This window comes from Manis pentadactyla, chromosome X, assembly GCF_030020395.1.
Source record: "Manis pentadactyla isolate mManPen7 chromosome X, mManPen7.hap1, whole genome shotgun sequence".
Taxonomy (NCBI): domain Eukaryota; kingdom Metazoa; phylum Chordata; class Mammalia; order Pholidota; family Manidae; genus Manis; species Manis pentadactyla.
In genome coordinates this window covers 141,469,718-141,493,512 of record NC_080038.1, presented here as the reverse complement: position 1 = coordinate 141,493,512, position 23,795 = coordinate 141,469,718, and the positions used below count along the sequence as shown (strand labels likewise).

The window sequence follows — 23,795 nt, the reverse complement described above, 5'->3', positions numbered from 1 at the left end:
CCAACTGGTTTGAATTTTAAAAAGGGGGCCAAACTAAAATGCATTAGGCAAAAGTATTTCCATGGCCTGGGGACTGAGGGGCTGAGAACTGGGAGAGCTGGCCTCAGTTAATAAAAGGTCTGTCCCAGTGCGGGCTGAAGTGCACCGGGTGGCTGGCCGCTGGTGTGGAGGGAAGAGAAGCGATGGAGGAGCTGGGGAGGTCGGGTCGCAAACAGACCGAGACGCCTGTGGTCCACACGCAGACAGAGCACACACATCAGGTTCCTCCAGCGCAAGTGGGTGGTGGGGTGGAAGGGCACATAATCACCTGTTTTTGTGGCAGCATGAGACTGGGCAACATGACTCAGAAGTGATGGAATGTCACGCGCCTGGAGACCACGCTTTCTCCACCCTGGACTCTGCTTACTTTGAAAAGCACCGAGGGGGGGTGGAACAAGGTGCTGAGAAAGATAAAGAAAGGGTCTCCCCAGCAAGAAGTAGGCAGCCAGGGAGCAAGGCGACACACAGGCTTCCTGTGGTACCAGCCCCAGGGCTCCAAACTGTGCCATGTAACGTGGTCTATAAAAATTTAAGAATTTGTCATAAAATTGGGGACAAAAACTTCAGACAGCTTCTTTTTATTCTAAGCATAGGGAATGAAACATGCCATTCTTCAATAAAGGAAAGCCCACTCCTCATTAATGGTGCTGTTGGGAAAAAAAACCAGAATTCTATACAATCTACACCCCTTCAAAAAAAAAAGATGTTTCCCTAGGTTCTCTTTCATGAACAGAAGGACTTTTGTTACTTTCTCAAAGGGTGCTATCTTTTACGAGCTTACTAAGGGAACCTACTTCTTCTCTGTCCACGTTTAGGTGACATTCTGCTGTTTCTCTAAGCGGCTCCTCCAGCGGACTGGAGTTGCTAGCCTCTGGCCGGTGTGCACTCAGTGACTGTGTGGGCCAGGGAAGGCTGCTTTGAAGTAGAGAATACCAATGGTGACAAATTGGGTAGTGGCACTGAAATGGGTCCGGCCTTCCTTTTGGGAGTTACGAAAACACCCACTGACTTCAGTTGCAAAAGTGGGACCACTGTTGAGCCCAGAAGTAAGAGATTTCCCTCAGGGTCACCTCTCCTGGAGGCCGGAGGCCACCACTAGCGAGGCTGCGGTGATCCTGGTATCTGACCTATCTCCATGTGACGAACGGGCAAGTGGCTGAGTTCCGAGGCACATGCCACTTGGGGATTTCACGTCAGCTACCCGCATCTACCCTGACCCTGGGACCCCAGCAAGAAATGACTGAGGGGGTCCTGGGCTCTTTTCTCCATCCCTAATCCAGCCGGGCTCATCTCTGATCAGTGAAGGGCTCATGTCGTTAAAGGTCAGTAACAATGTTCTCGGGCTGGAAAGGGATCACAGACATCTGCAGCGGGTGAAACCACGTGGCAGGTCACCTTGACGACAAACAGCTTCCTGCTCATCATTCCTTGGGCTGCATTTTCACAGGGTTCGCTTCCAACCCTGGGCGGCTGAGAGGCCCTTTACCAGGGGGCGTCTCGGGAGCGCTGAGGTGACTTTGGTTACTGAGAAAAGGGCATGTAGAATTTTCACTGGCACACAGACTCTTTTCTTTCCCCGGCGCAATGCCTGCATGGTTTTCTCATGGCCACACTGATCATCAGTTATCCTAATAACAAGCATTTAGATGCTGCTTGGTGGCGTGAAAGGGAATTAGGACAAGTATTGCCCTCTTTTACGGCCAAGGAAGGGAGACTCAGGGAGATGAAGTCATGTATCCAAATCAGAGTGACGAATGCTAGAGCCCGGATGGGAACTCACTCCCGTGACTCCTATTCTGCCTCTACCATATTGCTTTATGATGCCAACAGCCAGAGACAGGAGATACATTTTTCTGGCTTGACTTTGGCTTTTCCTTTTGGTTTAACTGTTTACTTTGGGAGAGGTTATTGCCCCTGTTTGCCACTACGTGCTGCCTCTGTGCCATTCTCATGTCCGAATTCACTGCCATTAGTAACACTTCCCCTGCTCGCCAGCATTCTCCGGACTCTCCTCCTTGCTTCTCTCCACCTTCCTAGACCTGCCCCCCTCATTACAGGCCACAGTCTCCACAACCATGTTCCAGCCACACAAAGTGGTGGAGAGAGCGCAGGAAGGTGAAGGTTCAGGGCACGATGCTCAAGTGGGGACAGCTTTCTAAGGACGGGGGTTAGTCTCTGCCTAGACCCCAAACAAAGGACCCAAAAGGATGTGAGAGTGGAGCAGAAGCTTGATGAGATCAGGAGACCAGTTTGATTCAGAGAATGGGGAGAGGACAGGTAAGAAATGAGACAGCAAGTACAAGCAGAAGGGTCTTGAAGTGGAATGTGAGGATTCCCCATCACGATCCTTGCGGAAACAGAACAGTCATTACTTAAACAGTGTAAGCAGATAGATTGCCTCATTATTAAAAGGCACAGAAATAACGATTTTAACTCACCCGTAAGATTTCTTCAACGCAGCTTGGATCACTGGGAAGGCTTACCTAAAGCAAAATAAACAAACAAATAAAATTAAGCACAGTCTAGTTATTCTCAGAGAAGCTTCTTGTATAATATTTTACTCTGTAGGAAAAATTGTAAAGGAAGTAAATATAGCTATCTATGTGGTTGTTTTCGCTATTAAACACAAAGCGGTAAGTGTCTGCAAATGGCCAATTTTGTTTTACTTTAATGAGGCAGTAAGACCACGGTGCAAGCTGCAGAAAGAGAGTGACTCGTTCTGTTCCTGACGTGCTGTGGGACACCAAGCCACCCTCCCTCACTACCCAGGCTACACTTTGCTCATCTACCCAAAGAAGGAGCTCCATTTCCCGATCTTTAATTCCTCTTCAACTCGCTGACATAGTTTATATATTATTCATAATCACAGATTTTTAAAAGATGAGGCTTCTCTGAAACACTTCCATGATTAAGTTTTCATTTAACTTAGGCATCTAAACAGATATCTACAATGTTTTTTCCATAACACTAACGCTAAAACTCCCGTGTGAACTTCGTGCTTGCCTGGGCACTCAGAATTTCACAAATATACAAAGTAAATCCCATGAACCATCTTTCCCAGTGCGACACCTTCCTAATCACACAATTCAAGCAAGTAGCAGATGTGGACTGAGGGCTTACTCCATATCTGGTGCAGGGCCCCCTCGTCCAGGGGCTCCCTAATCAGAGAAAGCAAGAAGCCAAACACCAAAGTGAGACACTGGCTGCAAAGCTGTGCGTGACGAAGGACGCGGGAGTGGGACAACCACCTGGAGAGAGGTCTGCCAGGCCTGGTGTCACCTGGGCTGGTTACAGGCATTCCCAAAACATTCCTACCCTCTCCTGCACATCTTCATTTGCTCCAGGATTGCAATGTGCTCACTTCTACTTCCCTACGGTTCTGGTGAGGAGAACACTGCTCGCTTGAATTCACCACCTTGGGAAGTGAGAGGCCCGTCCTGTGAAGAGAGCACTGCCACGGAGGCTCTGGGTCCCAGGCCTCCTGCACTGGCGGTTAAGTCATAACCTCCCCATTAGTCTGTAGGAGGGAACTACGAGCATAACTCTATTTGGGGAAATGGGGGACAGAATATGGGACCAGTTCCCTTAACTGTAAAAATACACGGTACAATCAGCAGCAAATATTACACTGGCAGTCAAGTCACCACTGTACATCCATTAATTACAACCTGTATTTGCTGAATACCTTTCCATGGAAAGGTCCCTGCTCGAGGAACACAAAATGCCTAATCGGGGAGGCAGGCTAAGAGAAAGTCACCGCTAATGAGGGATGTGGTTCGAGCTTACACCTGTTATCCTGGCGTAATCATTGACAGTGTCCCCCTTCACTCTAAAAAAGATCCCAGTTTGGATGAATTATATAGTTACCTATCCAACAATATTGTAATACTGCATAGACAGAACAGTAGGAGGAAAGGCAGAAAAATGTGGCTGGGCACACACTGCAGGGAGCCTTAAATACAGATTTCCGAAAAGGAACTACAGGTGGTTTGGCCTAAAGTACTTGTTCATTCATTCATTCATTCAACAAATATTTTTTGAGGGCGAGGGACCATGCCACCAGTCTTGGGCTAGGCATTGATAGAGTAGGAAGCAAAAGGACACACGGTTTCCTCCCTCTTGGAGTTTGCAGACTCCAGAGGAAGGTGGATATGAGGAATCACAGAGTCAATGTATGGCTCTAACTGTGGTGAGCACCACAAAGGAGACCACCCCATGGACACTAGTTCTGCAAAGTGAGAGGTTCTTTGTCCAAGTGCGGCAAATGCTGCAATCCAGCCCGCTCTTGCAAATTAAAGGCTCTGAGACACCTAGCTAATCAGTTTAATGCAGCACATTCTTAAATTTCTTGATCACTGATCTCATGGGTTTTTAGTTTTTGTGTTTTTTTTTTTCCAGTTAACAATTATCACCACTCCATAGAATGGATGTTTGCATAACATACACTGGGCAATGCTAATCTAACAAATTACAGGACTGCAGAACACAACTGATTATTTTTAATAGCAAATAAAATCTCATTGCATTGCTCAATGCTCCAGCAGCTGTATTTTCCAAGACAATCCTTGAACTCCTAACAAATACCTTCCCCAAACACAAAGGTCAAAACGATTCTAGCAGAGACTTAAGGCTTCCATGCCACTGTTACACTGTTTCAGTGTGGGCTGCCTGGGCTGAAAAGGTGAGGTCCACTCTCATGAAAAGGTCTTTGCTCTCCTTTTCCCATAGAAACACACAAATGTTAAATTTTAAATTAAAGAGGAAACAAAAACACCAGCAATGTGCAGACATAGCAAGAACACTCACCCATGAGTCTAAAAAAGTTGGGTGAGAGTCCTGGCCTTACCATCTGGGATCAGGACTTAGTAATTTTACCCCTCTGAATTCCAATTTTCCCGATTGTAAAATAAAAAAATTAAATAACGATAATAATAATACCAGCTCCTTTCAAATCTCACAGGGTTTCTGTGAGCAGCAAATGAAATAAGTAACACAAATGTGCTTTGCAACCCGCAGAGCCCCACACAACGAGCCAGGTTATTACCCCTTGCCCTGTTGCTCCGCTCACCACTTTATTATTAAGTCCAGTCTTCTCGTCTTTTCAAGGTAGGATCTGACTCACTCTTGCCAACTGCAAATATCATCTCCACACCTGGTATTATAAATATCCATTTCCTTATGGGAGAAATGCTGTCAAAATAGAAAGAGTTGTGGACTCTGGGGCTTTGCAGCAAATCTAATAATGACTTATTGGGGTCGGTAGCACTCGGGACTGGGAAGAACTCTACAGACAGGGGCAGGCAAGTGAAATACTGGAATCCAGCCTTCTCATGGAGTCATAGTCCTCTGCAAACTTATCTAGCCCTGCCCCGCAGCTGTTCTCCCTGCAGGATGACTACATTTGAGCCACAAGGGCTTCCTTCCCCCAGCAAGTGTCGAGCCTCTGCTCCGTGCCTAGAACAGCGTGAGGCATGGGGGCTAGCGATACAAAAACTCCAAGCCTTGGCCTCTTTCCCTGAGAGTTAAATGTCTAGATGGGACGGGAAAACAAACAATTAGAGACCCACTGGGACATACTTTGTAAGGTAGTCATGACAAGGGTAATAGGATCGCATTCATTCGCGGGCTGCCTATTCATCGGGTCTCCCATTTATTTCTTCAGACAACAAATCCTGATTGAGCTCACACTGTGCTCAGGATGGTGCCAAGGGGGAGGATTTAAAGACACTGAAGACAACATAATTTCTGCCTTTGACACACCACGCAAATTGGGGAGACAGACATTAACACAGGGAAACAGACAAGATGGAGCGGGATGTCCGATTCAGGTGTCAGGGAAAGGGTACCTACCGGGTTCACAGACAGAGCCATGTCCGACAGGAGCTCCCAGCTGCCGAGGTCCCCACTGTAGTCCTCACTCCATACGGGAATGAGAGGCCAAGGCTCTGACATGGCCGAGGAGTGGTGGAGCCACCTGAGGCCACCTCGGTCTCTATGCCCCTGCGAAGCACACTGGGGTCACTTTGCACGCTGGAATGAAGCTGAACCAAGGCTGGGGCTCAGCCAGAGGGCTGCTCAGCCAAGGGCTCTGTCCCCTCTCTGTCTGTCCTTGTCCCTCTCACACACACCCCACTTGCAGGGACTGTGCAGGAGTCACTCAGACAGGTGTGAAAGGGAGACTGAACAGAGAAATAGTGGTCACACTGGGCTTAGCACCACGGCCTGCCGAGTTGCCAAGCGGCTGCTGAATTCCGGAGCCACCTTCTCCTCTCTTTAAATCCACTCTTGAGTATTCAGATAGTCCACAAAGCGCAAGTTAGCCACTCAGAGCGGCAGCGTCCGTTTGCATCCCCCTCTCCGCCCCCTCCTTCTGGAGCAGAAAGCAAGCTGCATGCCGTGCAGGGGACGCTGTGCTCCACTCCTGGCCCCAGACGACCCTCTTGTGCTGGGTACAGATGTGGGCCTCTGAGGGCCAGCGGAGGCAGGCGCACGTCGGACAGGTGGTGAGTTGACTGAGAGCCCTCACAAGTGCATGTGACACTGCAGGCTGCCACCCCATGTAGCCACTGAGAGACCACGCACAGATCATCTGCCTGGTGATAAATACATATCTTAGGAAATAATCAGGGTATCTTTAAATCATCAAATATTCAATTAACTGCAGCAACAATAAATGAATTGCATAGGATGTTTTAATCATTCTGGAATTAATCAGTTTGGAGCATACTTCTTGGCGATTAGGGTAATACAAGATATCAAAAATACCCTGATTGTGGCAATGAGAGACATAAGCAGCCCTGAGCACTAATAGAAAACATGGAGATTAATGTAAAACATTAAAAGAATAATGATCATCTCGCTGTTAACCCAGGAGAGTTCAATGCATGTCTCTGAGTACCTTGTTATTAAGGGACTGTGAAGGAAGACAGGTCATTTTGTTCTCCCTAAAATCATCCTGAGGTTGTCCCACAGTACCTGGCAGTCAGAGCCCACTATTTCAGGCATACTCCGCCTTGACAAAGACTTCACAAAGTTAAACTCAAAAACTGCAAGCTTAATTGCCAGACAAGGCTTGGATTGTACCAAGTGACACTGAGTGGTACACCACTAACACCAAGTTCCATGCCACCGGCCCAGTTAAACAACATCCACGACTGACACTGACGGCAGCTTCCAAACTCATGCCATCTGCGTTTTCATTAACAAATTGCCACTCTCATCCCCGTGAATCATTTATGGGTCACAGAGCAACCCTGACACGGCTTTCCTAATGAAATGGGAACTCAGGTCAGGATATCGTACTGCTAAAGGAGTTTTTCACCTTTTAAAAATACTTAAATCCCCATCGCTGGTCATTTGTAAAAACCGGGGGCAGCAGCCTCTGAAGTCCACCTGTGCATGTGCCTGGGACCCTCTCATCTCCCCTCCCCAGCTGGCCAGTCTCACTTCTCCGATTTGAAAAACTATAAACATACCCATTCACATTAGCATCCTTCTGTCCCTTGTTTCCTGCCTCATCTTAACCTGTCCCTATGCTCGTTTGTATTCGTGAGGCTGTGGTTAAACAGGAACGGTTAATATCACATAAGCCGCAGGCAGAAGTCCTCAGGTAATATAACGTTAATCAAAACAAAAAAGATATCACAACAGTTACATGGTACAGCCAATTAGCTCATCTTCCCATTTCATTTTCATTCAGCAAAAGTCCTGGGTGTCTGAAGAGGTGGTGTTTACTTTAAAATACTGCTTCTGGCCAATTTTTAAGGGAGTGACATGGACAAACTACCCTACGTGAAACAAGCTGATACTCATCATTCTCTCTAAGAAAGGAAGGAACAAATACTGGAGCACGAAGATCCAAGGGATTTAACACTTGCCATTTTAAATAGGCCAAGTATGGAAAACGACCCTTTGTCTAGAATCTTACACGGAACTGACATTAGAAAGGAAGAGACAGCAAAGAAACAAAGGAATTGACTACATTTTCTGGGGACACTGAGGCATAGTGGAAAGAGCCCGCATGGCTTTTGAAGAGGGACACAGTTGGATTTTAATCCTAGCTCTGACACTGAACTCGCTTTGTGAACTTGGGCAAGTTACTTAAATTTCGCTGAGCCTATTTCCCTATCTATACAGGGAAATAAAAATTCCCCTTCGAGAGTTGTGAGGTTGAGATGCACCTTAGCCTGGCAGCGGGTGCCTCTTAGGTCCCCGTCCCCCGCTTCTGGCCTCAGTTCCCTTGAAGGCCCCTGACAAGGCATCAGCACCCTGAGTGGGGGGTGGGGGCGGGGGAAGGGTGGGCCATGTACTTCATGATGAGACCATCTCTTCGCTGATTACATTAGGTATGGGCAGCAGTGGAGTGCATATGCAGAAAGGCCCATCATCAGCTGAGAGTACCTAATGGCAGATGGAATTTCAAGTGAAGAGTACTTAATTCAGTGGGCTCTGAATAGCCATTAGCTCACTGTTCATTTATTTGGTCTAATAACTAGTTTCTATGGAAGAGTGAGCTATAAATGGGAAGGGGGTTATAGTCTTAAAAAAAATAAGATACCCATCCAGAAAGATTACCCTAAGAAACCAAGCGCCTGTCGGGGACTGCCTGGCTGCCTGACCCACACTCCCCCCAGGATGCCCAGCCTCGGGCCAGCTGGGCTGAGCAGTGATGTCATTCTGGCTGCTGCTGAAGCTGTGGCCACTGCCCGTAGCCATGCCTAAGCCATGCAACCTCGTTTGGCCAGGTTTTCCAGGGCCAGACCCCCTACTTACACATTCTCCAGGCTTCTTGCCTAGATTTCCTAATTCTGCTGCTCACACTCAAGCTGTTGTATCCTTCTGCTTCTCTCTTCCAGCTCCCCAGATTCTGACCCTTCCTGCCTTTCCCCTCTCAGCATCTGTCTGCTCTTGGTGCCTGCCCTACAACGCATAGACCTTCTGGCCATGGCCCCTGCCTTTTGAATTTCCTCGGCATGCATCTGATTCCTCAGGGCCCATGGGATATGTACTTCTGTCCTGTCCAAGTCCTAGATCTGCAACCAAGGACCATTTAAGATTAAAGCCTTGATTCCACTAAATCCCTGCTTACTGTACTTCCATTAACACTAGTGGTTGTCTGTGTACAGGTCCATAATCTCTTCTAGTGAAAGAGGATACTGTAAAAATGCAGATGTCCAAATTGGAGTGAAGGCAATTTCTGAACCCTACCAACAGCCACTGTTAACAAGACTAACATGTGTGACCTAAATATATACAAAAGACATCAAGAAGCAAGTTCCCTTTTGAATCTTGCCAGTTAAAGAGTAAATGTTAGTGCTCTCTTAAAACTTTTGTATTGCTCCTGACCATTCCTGGGTCATAGCAAACTCTCCTAGTACAGAGCAAATAAACAATTGCAAAGCAGCGATCTCTCTTTCAGAGCAATATAATTTTACAAAGTAGTGAAAATAAAAACACACTGACAATCAGGAAACAGTTCCATGTCCAAGTTCTACCAATAATTAGCTGTGTGATTTGGGACAGTTCACTTGCACACTCTCCAGCCTAAACAGTGAAGGCATGGATGGAAACAGATTACAAGTTCTTAGTATTTTGTATTGCACGTAACCACACAAAAATAACAGAAGGTCCACTTAAGATCACCAACTTTTAATTTTGTCAAGAAAGAACGTTACAAAAACAACATCAGAAAGGTAGGTAGGGTATATGCAATCTCCGAATAAAAAGACAATTTTGTCTCTACATACAACAGCAAACTTACGCCACATCAAATACTCTCAAGTACACCACTGCTCTTACATTGCCCATTTGGTCACAGAATAACAGCACCTTAATGCTGGCTGGTTGCCAGGTGAGATGATCTCTCAGGTGTCTTTGGATTCTGTGATGTTATTCTCCTTCTATTTTATTCTATTACATAGATTTTATTCTATGTAGCAGGCCACTTCTAGACATTCCGTTCTCTATCTCCTTTGCATGGACTGTTTTCTCCATGGGCCCTGATGCTGCTTGTCAAATCTCAGGTACATTGCCTCTTCCCTGGCTGATGGTTTTTAAACGCATGGGAAAGGGAAACTAATGTTTGTACTAACCAATACAAACGTAATTAAGACAAGCCTTACATAACAAATCACGTAGCACAGGCGGCAAATGTGTTCTGTAAGCCTTGTCTGTAAAACTGGTGTCACTCCTTAATCACCCTGAAGTGAAATGGAACCAAAAGACCATTTACAGTCCCCTTTGCTAGGAGTCCACATTCCATACAGCATAGCATACTATCTATCACATGCCACGTATTCCAAAGCCAGATGTGAACTCTTAGGAGTGGCTGGGGAAGCAGGGGGAAAATCAGGTAAGCATGATATCCCAGAAGCCTGGAGAAGAAAGTGCATCATGGAGAACGTGGTCATGACGTAAGGTAAGGATGTGGAATTGGCTACTGGGTTTGGCAAGACCTAAGTCATCGGCAGCTCGAGCTCCTAGTCAGAGCTGTTTCAGTGGCATGCTACGGGCGTAAACCTGATTGGGGTGTGTTGAGGAAAGAGGAGGAGGGGAGGAAGGAGAGGGTGAGGAAACAACAATTCCTCCTGCGAAAGGGAGCAGAGGATAGGGGGAGGAGTGCTGACATGCATCAGGTCAAGGTTTTCCCGTCGTGTTTTGAGAGGGATGATATTAAGGCATATTTATATACCAATGGGTATAACTCAGCGGAGAGGGAAAACATGCTGCAAAAGAGAAAGTGGGTGATTGTAAAAGCGAAGTCCTTGAGAAGGAGAGAGTGGATCAGGATGCAGTTGGAGAGGATGCCCTGGAATAGGAGCATGGACACTTCTGGACACTTCTTCCATTGTGACAGGAAGGAAGGCATAGTGCCTAGGTACATAAGCAGTTGGGCTGGAGAAGATAAAGCCCGAAGACGAGGTAGTACTTGTCTGATTGTATCTGTTTCTCTCTGTGAAGTACGTGGCAAGGTCATCAGCTAAGAATGGGGGTAATTATTAGAAATGTGAGGAGAAAGGAAAGGTAGGAAATAGATGTCTTAGAGAATAGGAACATGGATGGGCTAGAGAAGTATAAAAGAACCATCTGGCAATGTTTTGGGAGAGAGAGAAAGAGCTACCTGTATGTGAAACACAGAAGGAGACACAATATACCGGGAGTATGGGGAGAAAGGAAGGAGGGGCAGGGGGAAAGGTCAGGGCTAGGAACCAAGTAGCCCTGGTGATTTAGGGGGAGGTGACACCCTGCTCCCCACCTCAGCTACTGTCCCTTCCAACACTGATGAGCTAATTAACCATGGAGCACAGTTCTCCAACTGCCCTAAACTAAAAGGCTGCATTCTTTATGGAACCAACAGAGCCCAGGAAGAGGAGCAATGATTTTCCAGGATCCCACAGAGGTGAATCCCATAACATTGCCCAGAACCCAAACGAAATTAACCCCAGGGCCAAATATGGCCCCGGGGCTCAAGGATCACCTCCCTGGGGCCAAAAGAATTCAACTAGGTCTCTAGGGAAGCAGAGAACTCCATTAACCCACATCCTCCTCACAGAGATCATTCCTATATAATACTGGAAGGAGTTTCCAATTTGTTTAAAGAAGAGAAATTTGTATGTAATGAATATTTTGTATGTAAGCAAATATTTTACACATTTCACTAGGTGGTTGTTAGCATGAAACATTTAAAAAACAATTATCTTTTATAATACATCTCAGAGTGACAAGTTCCTCAAAGCATTTATGGTTTCTAAAGATACAAGGACTTCCTCATCAGAAGAAAATAAAGTGGGAGTTCATATTTTTCTGGGAGCTTCTGAAGATACTGCCCCAGGCATGGATGGGGGCTTAAATTAAGTGCTATAACCCCATTTATGAAAGAACCTTTTAAATATGTATCTTTGGCTCTTATATTTGAAAATCTTCTCAAAGAGAAAGGTCTTTCCTTGACATTCACTATCTCTCACCCTAAAGAAACTACTGTAGTCTTCTAAATACATAGCTGATGATTTGAATGTCTGCTTTAAAACTAGAAACCCCAATTTCAGGTTGATTTTCTGCTAGCTACATTTTCTTTAAAGCAATGTAAGTGGAATAGACTTTATAAATTGTACCCATACACTCCCTTAATAAAAACATGACAACAGAATACACTTGATAGAAAGTGGCTCCACTTTCAGACTAACCTCTAACGAACTTGGCGTCTTCTTGACTCTCTAAACCGTGCACTTAAGGTTGTCTTAATTGCCAGTGGATGACACTGCGATTCCACAGACATAGAGTTAACAATTGCTCTTCTTTGACAGTGACGTTCCTAAAGAACAAGCTGTGTGCATGGGAACTGAATCCTCGCCAGCTTCCCTATTATTTATAACTCTAATTAAAACACTTTTATCTATTAATGCCAAGTGACACTGCTAAATATATTCAGGGAAGTTCACAGTTTTTTCTATACTTCTGAAATCTCTTAGATCAGTGCCCACTTAGATGTGGTTTAACTGCTCACTAAAATGAAACGACAGCTAAGAATAACTCACTTCCATTAGATTTATAAATCTCATTAATTAATTCTACATCTCCAATGGTGTAGAGACCAAACTCAAATGCAAGATCTAATTAAAGAGAAGGGAAAAAATGTTAAGAAACAACACTGAGATTGAAACACAGAAGTAACTGTTTAGCCTCAAATTAATGAGGCGCAATGCTAAGCAAGCATGTCCATTAATCCCTAATGAGGATTTTAAACACATTAAAACTTCCTAATACAAAATGTTTGCTTTCCTTTTATCCAATAACAAATAAGCCAATAATTTTCTGGCTCTAAATGACACTATTAACTGTCATGGCATGTTTTATTTGACAAACCCTCCATTCAAATATTGTAAAACCAATTAATTTGCCTGCTGTGAAATGTGTTTCTTGATAGCTTTTATGTGATTTTTTTCTTCTCAAAGAAATGTAAATAGGAGGTCAATGTAGGTGCCTGATTTTGTTTAAAAAAATATGCCACAGTAGCTATAGGTTGTCTACCCTGCTTGCAATTCAAATTAATTGAAAGACAGCCTCTACTTTCAGGTCACAATCTCAGATTGATCTCCTGATAAGTAAACTGTGTCAAAGTAATAGTTTGATTACCAGGAAGATGGTCTCATATTCAAGAATGGAGAGTTGGCAAAATTGCTCTTTCATTCAATTATAAATAATGATTCACAAGCTTCACCCCCACACTTCCTGCACTGTTAAGCAAACCTGGCACTGTTACCTATCTCACACTACATCCAGCCTTCCCCCAAATGCACCTGCATGTGTGTGCAGGAAATCACTTGTTAAAATTGGAATCTATTCCTGATGCTTTTATTCAAAAACACCACAATTTCTTACACTTTTTTGTTGACAGAAAAATCAATAGAACAAAGACAAGAACTTCCTGTTTCTTCAACTTCCCCTGGGCCTTACTTAGTATCTCCAGTTAGCTTGAGAGATGGCCTGAGGTCCCATCTGCCCAGTATTTATGGGACACTCTGAAACACTTAGCTCATGGAAGGGCATGGCACTTCCTGAAAGTCACTCTGCACACATAGACCCTTGACATAGTGTCATAAAGAAAGGGTCTGTGGCATTAAGTGTGGGACCACTCTGTGGAGCGTCTCAAGCCTGTTGCATTATACATTAAAGACCAGAGGGAGTGACGCACGGTGTACCATGTTTATGGAGCCTGACAGTTTATGCCAATTAACACGGACAGCATATGCATGGCACCAATGATCCTAGCTTGTCTCACATTCACAGGAAAACCAGGGATTGGTTATTTCTTAGCTGTGGAAGTAGGCAAGATAAACAGACACATGGCAGGTGTTCATAATTCCAGGTACAATTATATAACATTACTAATACAAATAAAATATACTCAGCGAAAAAACCATACTTATTCCTGAATCAACGTGTTGGGGTATTTCCGAATTTGGAGTCTGGAAAATCTGTTCATGTTAAGAAAATTGTCCCAAATGGAAAATACACATTGCATGACTACTATGCACAGTATACTGCACTAAGCATTATGGGAAATTCAGTAGATGATAAAGAATAAATGTCCACAGGGAGCCTGTACTCTAGATGAGTAGATAGGGCCACCTAAAATGAGTACAGTGCAGGTTAGCATATATTTTCCTGATCCCTGAGTCAGGCACATGGTCAGATGGGGGATTTTTCTTTAAGTGGGAGTAAGAACCAGTTTGGGTAACGTGACTCAGATGGCCAAATATGGAAACTTCCAGAATATCTAATACGGGGAGAATGAAATCAATTATCACAAGTTAGGACAAGCCTAGAAAACCCATACTGTGTGGTGAGCCCACTTTAAAAAGACAGATGAATGGCTTTGACAATAACTGTAATAGGATGTTACAGAAGAGAAAACTGCAGATCTGGGGTGGTCAGACAAGGAAGTGGGGCTTGACTGTAACTCTGCACCAGAGACAAGATTCAAATAGGTAGTGACTATGGCACTATATGACTTTGGGCAAATCACAGTTTCTCCAGATATAAAAGAAAGGGTTGGTCCAGAATCTAATCTCCAATCTGTTCAAAGAAGCCTATCAATCCCTGGTCCAAAGCAAATCAATTTCAAAACTTCAACTTGTGTTCACTAGCTGACCTCTAATTAACAGAAGTCTCCAATCTAAAGTTAAAAGCTATAAATTTCATAGGAACAGAGCCTGCATGATCTACAGGAATAAAGGTCAAGCCATTCCAGCAAATGTTTTCAAAATGCTAACACACAAGATGCTTTAGAACTTCAGTGGAAGTGTTAAAATGCAGACAATTCAATTTTTAATATCAGGGAGACCATAATGACAATCAGATGTCATTTTCAAAAATCACGTGCCTCAGTCATGTGCAAGCTTCTCGGTGAGTTAGAAGTTGTTGCTAAGTGGTAGTGAAAATATCATCTATACTTGGCAAAGTCAATAAACTTAAAGCCAAAACATGTAGAAATGGTTCTGTTTGAAAAGATTATTTTGAAAAAATCCCATAATAGTTCCCAAATCTTCCTTTTTTAATCAAGATTTGAGAATGTACTGAGACCACCAGACGTCAAGTGTGCTCGCGACCTTTTCAACTGTCAGATCAGACAGATTTTTATTGTATGCGAATCAACCCAAAGCCACAAAGGTGCAGTACCGGAGCACGAATCCATTTCACTAGACAGTCATTGAAATTATAATTCAAAGTTCAACTTACTTTCGCATTTTCTACTGCAATACTTTTGGCAGCCCAGGGCAGAAAGTCGAAACCTGGTTTCCAATGGAGACCACTTCTAGTGGTTTCTAAATGTTGGCAGCAAGAATCCCTTCTTGTCAAAGAGATCAGCAGTCACTGCCTTTCATTAATTTACTTTCAATGACTGTTGTTAACTCTTAGGAAGCTTTTCTTTACCTAAGGATGTTGACCTGCTGTTGGACCCCATCAGAAACAACACGAAGAGACACTGATATATTAGGAGATGGGGAAATTCCCTCCAGTGGCCTTCACTGACTCCACAACTTCCATTTATTCTCACTGATGCCATGAGCACAAAAAACAAGATTTGTGGCAAAGACATATAGCTGGAATCTATAAAAGCTCCCAACTCGAGATAAATGAACTCGCCAATATGTATTACACTATAAATTGTTTTTGAGATCTTTAGAATCAATTTTAAGGTCTTTCTTCACTCAAATGGATTATCATAAAGAAGAGGGACTTTCTAAATCTAAAATACCATACCAATTTAAATGACGCAAGTATTAATACTTAGTGTGCATTTAGTTGGGTACCCAGAAGGCTCTGGACTGAGGGCATATTGTAAAGAAAAATTTATTATGATCATACTGATCTTGAAATTATCTAGCCTAGCACTTAGGTATACTTAATATATTTCATTAATTTCAAAATATTTTGCCTTGGTTTCACAATCAGTGCTCAGAAGGACAGCATGACCCCGTATCAGGATGCTACAAGGTTTGGAAGCAGCATCTAACATCATTTTGTGATAATAACTCTTCCACTTGGCATTTTCAAGATTCTGTTTCTCTTCTCTATAAACAATCATCTAACCCCAAGCGAGATCTCCTAAATCCTTAATGTGGGGATATTAACCCCTTAATTCAAAACTCGAAGAACAGCACCCTGGTGGCCTAGGAAATCACACAACGGAATAAGGTCATCTCCACAAGGGCAGTACTGAGAAGACCTACCACGGCTGCTGCTGAGACCAACGCGCATTCAGCCACGTCCCTGGGAGTGTCAAGTGCTTGCCATTCCTCACAACTCTGTGAGCAGGCAAAGAAGACAGAATGAGCTTCATTTTAAAGAGGACAAAAGCTGAGGCTTCTAAAGGTAACGTGACCTGTCTGAGGTTTTATGGCTGCTCAGCTGTGAAGACTAGCCCTTGGGTGTGGGGCTACCCAATCCAGGGTCCCTTCCACTATTTCATGCTGCTGGTCTATAAACACAGACTCACAGAGTCCCCACAAAAGCCGTTGGAATTCAGGAGCCAAGCTCATGAACTGCAACCAAGTTTTCCCTCTAAGTTGAGAGGATACTTATCTCTGTTAGAGGGCAAATAACGTCATCCCAAATTCCAAACTATCAACATAAAAGGCAAAAAACTCTGATGGTCTAAAAAAGAGACCTACAAAATGGCATGCTGAAAACTTGAGAGGAAGAAGGGCATCTTGAAGAAACATCACCTGCACAATCAAGCCTCTGTGAAGAGCACCTGCTGTTGTCACTGGCAGACCCCCTGTTTCCTCCAGCCAGGCCTCCAAGGTTGCTAGGCATTGAGGACTGAGGTCCAGTATTGAGGTCAGTACCTTGCTATTCCAGGCCTCTAACTTTCGTTTCTTGGCCATTTTTCATCCAATTGAAGAACATTCCCTACAGGTTCATTGGCTGTCCAAATACGCTGTGCAACTTGTCCTCCCATGAACACCCACGGTCAATACTGACTTTAGATGTCAGGAATCTGTGGTGAAGGGGGCTCACTGGTGCCATGCCAAGGCCGGAGTCTTCCAAGGAAGACACTTGCTCTGTCAACACATCCTCTACCGCTTGCATTGCTGTATTCAAGGAATGGGGAAATCGCCAAATGGAGCTGGCAGGGGCAAGCCTTTCATCTGTAGCAATTTAGTTACTTAGAGTCAGAGGGGCTCTCGGAAAGAGGGCTGCACCGTCAGCCATTGCAGCTCTGGTAGATGCCTCTGGCCCAAAGCATTAAGGCTCTGAGTGTGATCTACTAAATCTGGTGGGGGCAGGGAGGAGGAGGACCGAGAAATACACGAAATACCTCTCTAATGAGAAATGTGCCATCTGTCACACGCAAAGCTAACACCACTGGTTTGTTCTCAGCAGAATACTTTTCAGCTGCTTGTCCAGTAATGGATATATTCCTCCCATGATAGACTCTTGACAGAGAAAGGGCCCTGGGAGCTATACACTGCAACCTTCTAACGTGAGGTCCATTTTAAAGTGGAGGAGGACAAGTGAAGTGCAGAGAGATGAAGTGATTCGCCCAGGGTCGGTCACACAGCCATGTGACTGGAAGGCCTGGGACTAAACTCTGGTCTGTGTGACTGGAAAGGCCAAGTTTTGGTAGTCACATTACACAACCACTGCTTACTAACTCCACTGAGAGGGGACTCATTACTTCATGATTCCATTTGATTCAATCTAATTAATTTCCATTTATTTAAGCAACTCAAGAAGCTCAAATCAATTCTTCTACTGGAAGATCTACTAGATTGATGGACACAGTCTCTCTATTCTGTTGGGAACTGAGGGGATGGGAGCTGTGCTCCACCTTACCCCCTGAAAATAGTATCTAAATGGAGTATCTCTTCAGAAAATTTTAAATAGTGTGATGCCGTGGTGATTATTAAGACTGAGATGAGACGATGTCCCAGAAAGCAGTGGGTAAGCCAGGACAGAAGACACACGAAAGGCAAGCAGTGTCTGGCACCTTTCTGACAGGTTTGCTCTCTAGTTTCCGGCAGTGCAGACCACGCCCTCCCTCCCCATCGCCTCGGAAGGCTGGGCCATCAAGAACTCACAGTCCAGCTTGGCCTTGAGCCAGGTGTCATAGGCAATAGGCGGCAGCTCCTGCTTAGAGTCTTTGGCTGTAGAGCCTGGTGCGGCTTACGGGGGCATAAGGGTTCCTGGTCATTGCCTCGGCTTCCACAGCACCACGTTTATTCTAAATAACAGCCAATCAAACCAAGGAGATGAGGAAATACAAATGCGAGCACATTGGAAATATTGAGAAGAGAAGGTTAGATGGATGAGCCTGTTTTGTACATTGATTTAAGAGCAGAAAATAGTAGTTACTATCAGCTTTTGGAGAGACATGCAATGGGGCAGCTGCAAACACGGCACATCTGGAAACGGCGCATCCATGCCTCCTTTCCAAGGGTGTTTATCTCAAAAGTGAAATCAGGCACAGTGGGAGGTATTTCTGTAAGATTAGGCAACTTCCTGTCTCCTTTCTTTCTTTTCCTTGCCTACTCAATTTTACTAACATACCCCAACATCCAGCCCTTAAATGGCAGAGCTACACCAAAGGGGAAATGACCCGGTTCAAAGGGGCTCCCTACTCAGGCATTCTGGTATGCCCCATCACCCAAACCAGGACCTAACTGCAACTTCCAGGCCTAGTCCAGCGAGACTCTAGAGTGAATACCTGCAGGCAGCTGCTCCCAAGGCACCCTGAATGCTACATGCAAATCACAGCATCACTGGCATTCTACATAATCATTTTCACAACTGAATGCCTCAGAATATACTGAGTTAAAGGTAAGGCGCAAAAATGAGGACTTTGTGTCAACAAAGTCTTTTGTTGTTATAGCCAGTGTTAAAATGGTCATGTAAATGGCTATTGTTTACAGAAATGCTTGTTGAGCACTTACAATGGGCCAGGCCTATCCTTTATCTTCTGAATCTCCATGACAACACTATGATGAAGGCATTACTATCCCCATTTTATAAATGATGAAAGTGAGGTTCAGAGAGGTTAAGTAATTTGCCTAAGGTCACACAAGTTAATGCATGATAAAGCCAAGATAGAAAACCATGTTCACATGACTTCAAACCACGTTCTTAACCACTGTTTAAGAAGACTGACTCCCAATTACATTAAGAAAAAATAAGGTATATAGTAGCTCCTACTAAAAGTATGAGTTGTGTTATATCATTTTCACTTTGCAAAACTCCTTTATTGTGCCAACATAACCTAATGTAATATGTAATACATCAAAATAGAACTTGTAGGTCAATAAGCCCAAGTTTTTACACTATTATGATGAGCATAAGGTTTTATACACCTGGCTCTGTAGGATAAACAAGGTATTATGACTATTTCTTTGCATTTCCAACTACTATGGCCAAAGCAATCATTTCAAATTAATCCCTACAAAGTACAACGTGAAGCTCATGGGTTATTTCATAAGATCTCAAAGAGAAACTGATGAAAACAGCTATGAGTGGATTTGGTGCCATTTTCCTTTATATATAACAAATAAAATCAAAGTAGAAGGCAAGATTATGTTGAGCCTGTTGTATGAAATAATTCAGGAGTGAAAGTTTAAAAAGAATATTTAATTGACCTGTAATGGATTTCCATATTTGAAACTTTGGTGTTTCTCTCTGCAAATGTGAAATATATATGTGAGAGTGCATATAGAATAAATATATATTGGTCCACAAATAATTATCTGATGGCAAAATGGGTCCTCCTTAAGGGGATTTCAAAACATGATTTTGCGAAGGCTGCATTTCTCACAAGTTCCCTCTACTGGGTTCACTACTGATTTGTTTATTCTATGTGACTCTAATCAGAGAAAACTTACTCTTTCCAATATTATCATCACTGGAAGCTTTCAAAGTGAATAGATCTTACAGTCATGTTTGAAATGCTCTTTTGAACTTGATTGTGGCCAAGCTGACCCTGTGACAACCAGTCACACTGTCTGGTCAATTCAATATATCAATAGACTTGTATTTCCATCTCTATGTTTTCAGAGCTGTAGGTCAGACAATGAATACATCTCATAATGAACTGGTCTAATTCTACCAAAAACAGAGAGGGAGTTTTTTCTAAATGTACAGTTTGCTGTGGGAGGAGGGGAGTGGCCAGTGGGAAAGGACCTTATAGCTTAGGTCAGACAACCCTGGTTCTATCCTTCTGTCTACATCTCTCTTGGGTTCTTCACCTAGGAAATGAAGAGACTGGAAGAACAGATACCCCAGATAGTACAGAGCTCCTCCAAATATGACTATGACTAGTGATCAGATGAATTGATTATATTGCTAATCAATAAAACTGACAGTTAGTCATTTTATAATCATCTATAAGTAATGATTCTTTAGGAGGGCATGTCATGCTTTCATCCAGAACACACGGTAAGGGTTGGACTATCAGACATTCTTCACTTTGTCAAGGCAACTTTTTATAGCTTCAAAATACATCATTTGAACCATCCTTCACCATTTATTCAGGTAGTTGGGGTCCCTTTTTCAAGTGTGTGTCTTTGGTGAATCACCTATATTCTCTAGGGCAAAGACTCCTTGCTATAAAATAAAGGGGCCTGATTCTGTGTTATATAAGAGTATATTTAACTATGATTCTTAAGGATTCATGGAATATTGTGGTGAAATAATCACTTTGGCAATAACTGGTATTTCTGTCCTAATTCTGGGGACACAGATTCTGTTGGAATGGTGGTATGATCCACTGGCAGGAAACCAAAGGGGCCATAGAAAACTCAACCCCACCATCCTAGTACTGCATCCAGTTCCCATTCATTTTCTGGGGTCTAGGTAAGGACTGCCAAGACTGGATTCTTAATTGGCTCAGATAAGGCCCCGGCCCATATGTTACACAATTGACCAACTGCTTCTCTGTAAAGGCAACACATTCACAGGATACACTTTAAAGCAATTTAAAACCAAATAGCGATCATTTCAAGAGAAGACAGAAAATAATATTCTTCAGTAATTCTGGTGGGAAATATACCATCACAGCTACTAAATTCATAAAGAAATTAATGCCTTCCCAGAGTGTCATTTCTGTCTCTAGAACATACTCAAGTGGGCGTCACTCAGTTCAGCCTCTTCTGTAAATACGCAGTAAGTTGTATGCATGGGCCCAATAATCTGGGCAAACACACACAAGCCACATAGGCAAAGCTTGCAAACGATGCTCATAAATTGTTTCAATGCATTAAAAAAAAAAAACAGAGTAAATCTAACAGCTTAAAACCTGAAACTGATGTAAATCGGGTTTTGAAAACCCAGCCAAGGAACAGGTGAGCTGTTTGCTCTGAGAGGCCCTCCCAGCTCTGCCAGGGCAGCACCAGCCGTCCGACTGCAGGAGCGAGTGCGCAGCAGCCGGAACAAAGAGGGCCTCGTTACCATGCGAAGCGCACCAGCCTTCAGATGTGATGAGAAACGTGACTGCGTGACAAACTGGGCCTGGGGAAATTTCCAAATATGACCACCCAAGCATACAGAAGAGGGTGGTGAGAACAGGGGCAGGACGGGGGAAGGTGGGCCAACTGCACACAGAATGCTGGTTTCAGCCCCACATGTAAATAAAGAGCAAGGACCCCTTGGACCTGCAATCACATAGATTTGATATTCATAGGGACCCACAGAGTCACAGCTCTTGAGACGTGGCTTTGTGGAAGTGCTGGAAACAGAAAACCTAATGGAAGTACAGTGATCATGCTTCATTTTCATCGCATTAGGCCGTTTAGTTTGCATTTTACACACCATTCTATACTGCTTTCGAGTGAGCATGAAACCAATTGTCGCCTGTGGGTAAATCTGATGAAAGATAAACAGTCACTGAAGTCCCTCTCTGCCACCATGATGTTTTCCCTGATGTCTAAACCATCTAGAATGTGCTGCCAAAGGCGGTGGAGCTGGGCTTGGTAGGGTGAGATACATCAACTTTGAGATAACACAAAAGAACGATTTAGCCATCTGCTAAGCAGGCTCCCATTAGGACCTGGAAGCTGAAAATGAACAAAGTACCCTAATTAAAATATGGACTTTCTTTGCCCATCCCACCCCCACCACCACGTGCTACTATATCTTTAAAGGTGTCTGCTGCAGTTCTGGAAGGACAAGATAACTGAGAAAGAGAGTTTGCAAATTCCTCTGCTCAGATCAATACAATTCCCCAGCTCTAGAGTCTCTTTATTGATGACAATCTCTTTCATTGTAGTGATTAGAGATTCAACATCTTTTAATCACCTTCAACATGACAACTACACGTATCTATGTCTCTGTGATTTACAGCAATTGACATGGTGTTAAAAATGGGTGACTATGAGGTTGGCTTTTTGGTGTTACTGATTTTCCAATCTATTTCAACCAAATAGCGAATAATGCACATTAAGCTATTGTTGCAATGTTGAGACAAGCAGGCAAAAGGAAATCTGAGTTTGATTTTGACACTCCTATGCTAATGAACTGAAACTATAACAAAGAACAATGTCAATGTGAATTTCAATTACCCTACTCTCAAAACAAGTGCCTATCCTCTGCTTCTTAACTAGTGGACGTGGTGGCTGATCTATGATATACTGTTGTTATTGAAAGTTTAATTTTATTTCAATCACAACATGACACACATTTATGACATTTTGTAGACATATTTCAGTTTGGAGTGATAATAACATGGCTTTTTGCCTATCCACAAATTAAGTATCACATCTCAGGGAGGCAACTTAGACTGTTCAAACATGCACACACTCACACATATTCACACACACATGCAGGGCCACAGGGTTGATTGTTGTTCAAAGTTGACTGACTTTCACACCATCGCAAACCAATGGGCAAATTCCTTTCCATTATGCAGGGATTGGTAGAGAACCATGCAATGCAATGAAAAGGTGGCCATCTGAACAAAGAAGTTAAAAACCTAATTCTGGCCAACACTGTGACTAGACACCTAGGTTTCAATCATTCCTCCATATACTTTTTCATTCATTCATTCAGCAAACATGTGAGTAATAACTACCTTTTACTGAGCATCTATTATGCGCAGGTACTTTGCATATATATAAACTGTAATGCTTATAATATGCATGAAGTTATAACAATCAGTCCCTCACATTAAGATGGGGAGTAGGCTAGGACTGGCTAACTGGCCCATGGGGAGAGGGAAATGAGATTAGAACCCAGGCCTGTTGGTCTCCACCACATCAGGGCCACTGCTTTTTGCACTATGGTCCAGGCACAGTGCTAGACAATGCTTCAGAGACATATAAAACACTGGCCATATCATTCATGGTTATTGCTATGGATTGAATTGTGCCCCAAATTCATGTTGAGGCCCTGACCCCCAGTATTGCAGAATGTGATCATATTTATTTTTGGTGATACGGTCTTTGGAGAGGCAATCAAGTTAAAATGAGGTCATGTACGGTGGGCCCTGATCCAGTATGACCAGCAGCCTTATAAAAGGAAAATATGAACAAAGACTTGCATAGGAAAGAGAGACACATGGAAAAAGACACAGAAAGAAAGACACAGGGAGACATGGCCATCTATAATCCAGGGAGAGGCCTGGACAGGGTCTCCCTCACGCCTCCCAAGGAGCCAACCCTGCCCTCACCTGGATCTCAGACTTTTAGGCTCCATTTCTGTTGCTTAAACCACCTTATTTGTGGTGCTTTGTTACAGTAGCCCTAGTGAATTAATTCAGTCATATAGCC

General features: G+C 43.6%; 1 protein-coding gene across 4 annotated transcripts in view; it reads right to left on the bottom strand.

Moving 5' to 3' along the window:
- AFF2 (ALF transcription elongation factor 2) overlaps window positions 1-23,795 on the bottom strand; it is a 443,889-nt gene that overhangs the window by 164,311 nt on the left and 255,783 nt on the right. For all 4 annotated transcript variants that reach the window (XM_057495313.1, XM_057495315.1, XM_057495314.1 and 1 more), the window contains exon 4: window positions 2,478-2,522. In XM_057495313.1, coding sequence (XP_057351296.1) covers window positions 2,478-2,522 — 45 coding nt within the window. The remainder of the gene's footprint in view (window positions 1-2,477; window positions 2,523-23,795) is intronic.